Consider the following 7050-nt stretch of genomic DNA (forward strand, 5'->3'; position numbering starts at 1 on the left):
CAGGACTGAGTCAGTTCAGACATGTTCAAATCTGGATAGTTTTGGATTCATTCATTGTATCTGCACGTCTGTTTATTTTCTACTAAAACATATACTACTACTGCTAGTTTTTCTACCTGTGCTTTGTACTTTAAATGAAACACTGTCCTCTCATGCTGATTTTAAACTCCCCTTTGCTTGTGTTGTTGTTATTACTCCTACAGTACCATTCGTAATGTGAAAATTCAGTTCCAGAAGAACTGAGTCTGAAAGCTCCGTGTCAGATTCCTGCTACAGAAGTCAGGCTGGAGGTAAAAAGAAGGTTTCACTTCCTGTGAGAGTTACTTGGTATTTGTGGTTTATCAGCAGACGTCACACACGACATAATCACCGCCTGAAGTAGGAAGTGTAGAGCACTTCTGTGTCAGAGTCCATCAGAGCTGAGCTGCTTTCAGACGACTCCGTCTTGTTGTGGATGCTGAAGCTGATCATGGTTCTCCTGTGGATGATCCTGTTGGTGCTTCTGCTCTGTGCAGAGGCCGAGAACGTGACCGAGGTCAGAGGAGAGCTGGGGACCAATGTCACTCTAACCTGCTCCAATCAGACATCAGAGATCCACTGGTACATGGAGATCTACAGTCAGTTCAGAGCAGGTATCGGCCGCAGTTTTTCCTCAGCAGGCTCTACCTACTACTCTCCTGATTTTGAAACTAAATTTTCAATCCTGGGAAACAAACTTGTGATTAAAAACTTGACAGCAGAGGACTGCAGGCTTTACTTCTGTGGCATCAAGAGAGGAGGCAGCACTCAGTTTGTGGAGAGTTTCAGCCTCGTCTCAGGTAAGTACAAAGTTTATTAAATTTAATGCTAATAATAACAGAAGTACTTATTACTATTGATTTACTTGAGAGACCTGCCATGATGCCAAGTCTCTCTTGGAAAATAAATGTTTAACCTCAATGAGATTTTTACCTGGATATAAAGGATTAATAAAGATAACTTAAATGTGTAACTTCAGTCAGCTCTCAGTATCTTGCATGTTGTGTTTTCTAAGGGCCAAAGTGCACAATGAAAAAAAAGAAAAGAAAAAAATATATTTAAAAAAAAGAGTTGTATTTGATAACTAAAACTACATTTATTAATACAGCAGAACCCCGACTTACAAAATTAATCTGTTCCCGAGGGTCTTTCGTAAGTCGAAAATTTTCGTAAGTCGAAGCACCCATTGCGCGTTTTGAGTGAGGCGATGCTGAACGATAGGCTATAGGCTAATTGCTAACTAGAACAACAATATGTCGTTCAAGTGGAACAGCAAAGCGCAAGTACAGAAGCCAAGGGGATGTCACATGATTCGGAAGGCATTGTGGGCATTGTAGGCTCAGCCAATCAGAGAAAGCGGATTTCGTTACTCGGGCATTTTGCCGTAACACGGGCAGAAATATTGCCGTTCAGTGCCTTCGTAAATTGAATTTTTCGTGAAACAGGGTATTCGTAAGTCGGGGTTCCACTGTAATTGTTTGTACACAGTTTCACTGGTACGCTTTAGTGAAGCTATTTCTTAGTCAAAAACTCATTACGCTTTCCTGCAGATCTGTATCATGCTGTTTGAAATTGCATTGTTCTTTAGCTCACAGGCTTTGGTGGCTGTGGTGACAGTTTCCCTGCAGTGCACCAGAGGTATTTATGTGGTGCAGTGCATTCATGGTTGCTTTTTTGTATAATGTTGGAAACCACAGACTGTAATAGGTGAAGCTCCCTGTTGTGACTAATGCAGTGATAGGCTTGTCTCTAGAGATAAAACAAAATGTTCCTGAATTTATCACTGATAAAAGATTTATTACCTCCTACCACAGTGATTACTTCATAGCTGATGTAATTTTGATGAGATTTCCTCCATCACAACTTTGGTGTTGTTCTTGATCAGCATTTGAATCTTGATATTTAACTTTTACATCACAAAGCTCACCCAGTCTTGTTTCTTTCATCTAGAAACATTACAAAAATCAAACCATCACTGGCTCACTTGAGCGGAGGAACCATTAGCACAAACTTTAACTTCTTCCCATCTCGATTGTTCTGATTCAGTATTCCCATGCATTGCTCAAACCTTCAGCTAATCTCTAATTATTCCAGCAGCTTGGCTGCTAGAAATTTAGAATTCATTTATAAACTTTATTTGGAGCATATATATTTCCCTACATGATCAGGTATGTGGCAATATAGCAGATCTGCCAAGACTTCATTCCAGTAGTTGGTCCCTCTGATCATTTTGTGAGTGTCTTGGAACTGGAAGTGGAACTTTTTCATATCCAGAGATGACCATGGCATGAAAGTAGTTTTCTTATTTGGTCAGTTTAATGATTGCTTTGAATTATCTGAAACCTTTGTAGGTTAGCTTTTCCTTAATCTTTAGCCAGTTATTTTGACTATAGTTCATTTAGTCAACATGATGACTGAATGTAAGACTGCATGTTTGTCTGTGTGGAAATGTAAACTTATATTTTGCTTGTTTTTATCAAATCAGTAAAGAAATTTGTGACTGTGTGTTTTAAATGTTCTCTGCAAATAGTCATTATTGTAACAGTGTCCTATTTAGAGGTAAAGTAAAGCTTCAGTAATATCCAGTGTTGGTCAAGTTACTTGAAAAAAGTAATCAGTAACTAATTACTGATCATTTCCCCCCCCCCAAGAGTAATCCTGCTAATTTACTGATTACTTATTTGCAAAAGTAATCAGTTACTTAGTTACTTTTTAAAAACATGATTTACAACCTGAATAGGTGATAAAGTGATAGATCTTTAAGCCCATACAAACTGTAATCAAATGAAAAAGTCTCCTTTTAAAACTTGTTTTTATTAGTTTTAATCTTTTAACTTCATGCATCAAGCAAAAATTAAATTATATGCAACATTCTCTGACTGGAGGAAATTTGTTTAACATTTAAACTTATTTTCTGCACATTCCAGCTCATAAAATAAAATATATATTTTTTGTTTACACTCAGTCTTTCAAATAGATGCACATAAAACACAGCAGAAAATAAATAAAATCAAAGACTCAACGGTCCTGTTGCTCTGTTTTCCCCTGTAAAGCAGGAGTGGGGCAGGCGGAGGTTTGCCCTGGTGCAGGTGTGCCGCAGTGTGTCGAAGGTTTTGTGAATTTCACATTCCCGTGGCAGCTTGCTCTGAAGTTAAGGGTTTTTTCACTGTAAAAAGAAGTTTTCTTCCCACGCAGTGAACAGAGGACACTAATGTTTTGTCACTTTTGACAGAATCAAATTCAAAGTCAGGTCAGTACTTCCACGCTTTAAACGCTGCAGGATCATACTCTCTCCACACTCGATATATGATCCACTGTTGCCACGAACGTCGCACTCGCTTACGTCACTGCCATGAGAATCACGGTTTAGTAATGCAGCATGCTTATGGGAAAGTAACAGTAATCGAATTACCTTTTTTGTAATAGTAATCCCTTACTTTACTCGTTACTTAAAAAAAAGTTATCGGATTACAGTAACGTGTTACTGCCCATCTCTGGTAACCTTATTTCTTTGAAGTGTGACCTCTTTACTGTACAATAGAAGAACAGTCGAAACAAAATTTGAGGCTTTACCTGAAAGATGACATCATTCATTTCTAAAGACAGCTGCTCAAATACGACATGATCCTCAACAGGTTGCCAATTTGAAATATAAAAGGCTCCAAGGAGCTTTGAAAGAAAGCGACTGGACTACTTTAAGTTTCTCTAATCTAAAAAGTTTCTTTCAAGTCCAGTTGCTTTCTTTCAAAGCTACTTAGACTTCCCTGACTTGGGTGCCTGAGAACATAAAAAGACATCATCCTAACAGCTGCTAAATCAACCTGTCAACTCACCTAATCTTGGAAACATTTGTTTTCCACCATTGTGTTGGTCTCTAAAGTTACAACAGACTAATCGCTCACTAATCAATTACCACTCACCCTCAAAACTGCAACTCATAGATGGTCAAAGGTTAAAATAATAAACAATAATATTTCTAATATTATAATAAATAAACACCAGTGCAAAATGTCTTTGGCACAACACGGGAATCGCGTTGCCCAAAGCCTGAGCAAAAACAGATACGTTTTTTTTTTTTATTACTGCAATTTTTTTCAGCTTTTGAAAGTTCCTGTAATATAAAACAGTAACTTGGGTCGACTAGATGAACTATTTGTTAAAGTGTAGTCAGCTGGGCCTCAGACATGAAAACATTGTTAATGTCTGATAGTTTTACGAAACACTATAATTTCTTATTCGATATGTGTAACTTTTCTTCTTCCAGATATCTGTCCAACCCCTGACCCTGAGTGTGGAGTGTTGCAGAGGCAGACTTTCCTCGTCAGCTCAGTGATCCTGAACTTTGTGCTCTTTTTAGTACTCTGTGAGTCATTTTGTCTAAATCTCTGTGGTCTGTCTGCTCTTCTATTAATACCAGCACCCCTCCACAGCAACATGTTGCATATGTAGATATGCAGAAATGCTACCACTAACTCATGCAGCAGTACTTAATGCAACCAGCTCAGCCACAGTAATTTTTAGTCAAGCTTGCTTTGAACCAACCTCCCATTTTTATAATAGATGTCAACTCATCTTGTAACCCTCTCCTTCCAGCAGCGCTTCTTACTATGTGGATTCAGGCATCTGTAGTTTATATTCATCCAGCTTATAAAACATTTAGTGCAGGTTCATACTGTAACTTTTACACATAAGCTGCAAGTATGTGAGGTAGTTTTATAGTTGTACATTTGTGGAAATAAGTATTTTTAAAGTTGGCCCACAACATTCTTTATGTTACTCACATATTACCAAAGTACGTAGATGTAATCCATGGGGGCTGAAAGCCGACGCTGTACAGACAGTACAGCACAAACGTACTGCTCACTGCCCCAGCAGGCTTCAGCTGTGCTTCTGCTGTCCAGATGTTGAAAGGTTTCTCTGCACAGTGGAGAATTGTGTTGTATGTGATGAGTGCTGATGTGAGTGTGAAGGTGATGTCACTCCCCTGATGGTCTGTTGGCAGGTCTGAGTTGTGTATGGCTGTGTCTGAAGAGGAGAATCAGCAAGTATCAGGCAAACCTCCCTCCAGCTGGGACCAGTGAGAGGCTGGAGACTCCACAGGTAACTCAAAGTGTACAGGTGACCCTGCAGCTCATGCTCATTGTTCTCCTTCAGTGCTACTTTGTCCTGTACTCAGTGCTGCTGTTGTGTTTCAGTACGAGGAGATCCAGCTCCCCACTCCCTCTGCTGCTCCGCTTCAAGAGTGTGTTTATTACAAAATTCAGCTTCCTCGCTCCACACTACCTCAAAGCTGATGGACACACCTGTACAGGTGGATGATACCTGCTGGACAGAGGTCAGTCTGATAACTGAAGACTTGCTGCTCCGCTGCTCGAAGGAGGATTTATTTTTTCCTCTCTGGTTTGAGTTGTTGGACCAAAAGTTCTGAATCAAAATTTTCCACAAACTTGATGAAAGTGCTGCAAGATTAATTTTAGTCAGAGACAATCTGCTCTGCTTCTGAGCTGGACCCAAGAATGTGACAACCTTTAGCCAAACCTGCTTTAAGGTGCTTCAGGATTTAACACCATAACTCAATGCTGCTGTGAAAACCTGTAAATATGAAACTCCAACATTTAATATTTATTTGTTCTCTTATAGTTTGTATCTGTTTATCAGTTTTTGTTGTTTTGTTTCAGCTGTTTTGTTGTTTATGCTATTTTGAAAGCACAGATTTTAAACACAGTCTCATTCCCTAAAAGGTCAGCATGATGATGAAGTATGACAACAGAAAGCTGCATTTTACAATTAAATGTCAAACAGAAGTGAAACCAGGACAAAGACAAAATATCACATGTTGACTGTGAGAAATGTGATTTTTGAAAGACATATTTTTTTTTATTTGTTGCAGCATCAAATTTAAAAATAATGTTGTGAGAAGCTGTCAAAATTACTGAGCCGTCCATTTTCCTCTGCTTATCCATTTTAAGTATGCAGGAGTCTATACCAGCTGTCATAGGGCTAAAGGAGGGGTACACGCTGGACAGATCACCAGTCTGTCACAATAACATGTAACAAAATTAAATGTGTTTTTTTTTAAAAGCATCCCTGGTAAACACTGAAGTTCTCCAGAAAGACTTTGTTCACAAATAACTAATCCATCCACATTAATAATCTCAGTTTGAACATTTGGGCTGTTGATTTAAAATCTAAGATTATATGGTCTTTGCAAATTATTGCATAACAGGTTTGTTTTAGTATAAGAATATGTAAAAGAACTTTCTACATACCTGTGGCATTATTCTTTTGTTCTGTGAAAATACACTGCGATCATTTTCAGTTTGATTACAGCATTTATTTTTGGTTTAGGCATTCGTGTAGTTATTTAACACAAATAGAACTTGAGTTCACACCAGTGATTTGTTTGTTTGAAAGAGAAAATGTGGTTTGAAGTATTTCTTTGTAATGTTTAATATGAACCTATTAAACATTTGAGAACAACAAGGGACAGAAACAAATCTGGATGATATTATTTAAAAAAAGAGTTTCACAATGTTCCTCTTTCCTCAAGGCCATGTGAGTGTTTGTTGGTCAGATTTCGCAGGAAACTATTCAGCGCTTTCCTCACACGTTCTGAAAACAACAGCAAGTGACAACCTGTAAAAACAATTTCAGTTGTTGCTTCTCAGTAAAATGCCAGCTTCCTGTTTCCATGTATTCTGACCATGTTGGGCCCCATCCTGCTCCAACCAGTACAAACAGGTCACGTGTCATGTCTGGTAGGCAGGATTTGGACCCAAATGTAGGACCCAGGAGACAGGAAATACATTTAAAAGGCAGCTTTAATGCTAAATTCCAATGAAAATGTTCCCCAGGAATGAGGAATTCAAAAACTATACAGAAATGAGACACACACAAATGTAATGAGGAAAAACACAACAAAAACTGAATAAAGCTGAAGGAATAAATAAACAAGATGATGAGGGCAAACAGGAGATACCTGGGAGGGTAGTTTTACTAACTGAGAAAATAAGAGAAGGGGTGTGAAACTAA

General features: G+C 38.4%; 1 protein-coding gene across 2 annotated transcripts; it reads left to right on the forward strand.

The window, feature by feature from the left end:
* Positions 1-349: 349 nt before the first annotated feature.
* On the forward strand, positions 350-6501 carry LOC146680713 (uncharacterized). Of its 2 annotated transcripts, XM_085448606.1 has the most exons (5): positions 350-632; positions 738-818; positions 4283-4381; positions 5021-5118; positions 5214-6501. In XM_085448606.1, the coding sequence occupies exons 1-5, from the start codon at positions 455-457 to the stop codon at positions 5310-5312; spliced, it is 555 nt and encodes a 184-aa protein (XP_085304732.1). In that variant the 5' UTR covers positions 350-454; the 3' UTR covers positions 5313-6501. The 2 variants fall into 2 exon arrangements, with proteins under 2 accessions (XP_085304732.1, XP_085304731.1); XM_085448605.1 differs by having other exon boundaries at positions 350-818.
* The last annotated feature ends 549 nt before the right edge of the window (positions 6502-7050 follow it).

This window comes from Copadichromis virginalis, linkage group LG23 (assembly GCF_057382275.1).
Source record: "Copadichromis virginalis isolate Kocher_CV1m ecotype Utaka linkage group LG23, C_Virginalis_male_GT1.1, whole genome shotgun sequence".
NCBI classification, from domain to species: domain Eukaryota; kingdom Metazoa; phylum Chordata; class Actinopteri; order Cichliformes; family Cichlidae; genus Copadichromis; species Copadichromis virginalis.

Excerpts from the sequence above, each read along its gene's own strand:
- LOC146680713 (XM_085448605.1), top strand. The coding sequence starts at position 455 with ATGCTGAAGCTGATCATGGTTCTCCTGTGGATGATCCTGTTGGTGCTT. Across the intron at positions 819-4,282 it reads GAGTTTCAGCCTCGTCTCAG|ATATCTGTCCAACCCCTGAC; the intron begins GTAAGTACAAAG and ends TTCTTCTTCCAG. Across the intron at positions 5,119-5,213 it reads AGAGGCTGGAGACTCCACAG|TACGAGGAGATCCAGCTCCC; the intron begins GTAACTCAAAGT and ends GTTGTGTTTCAG.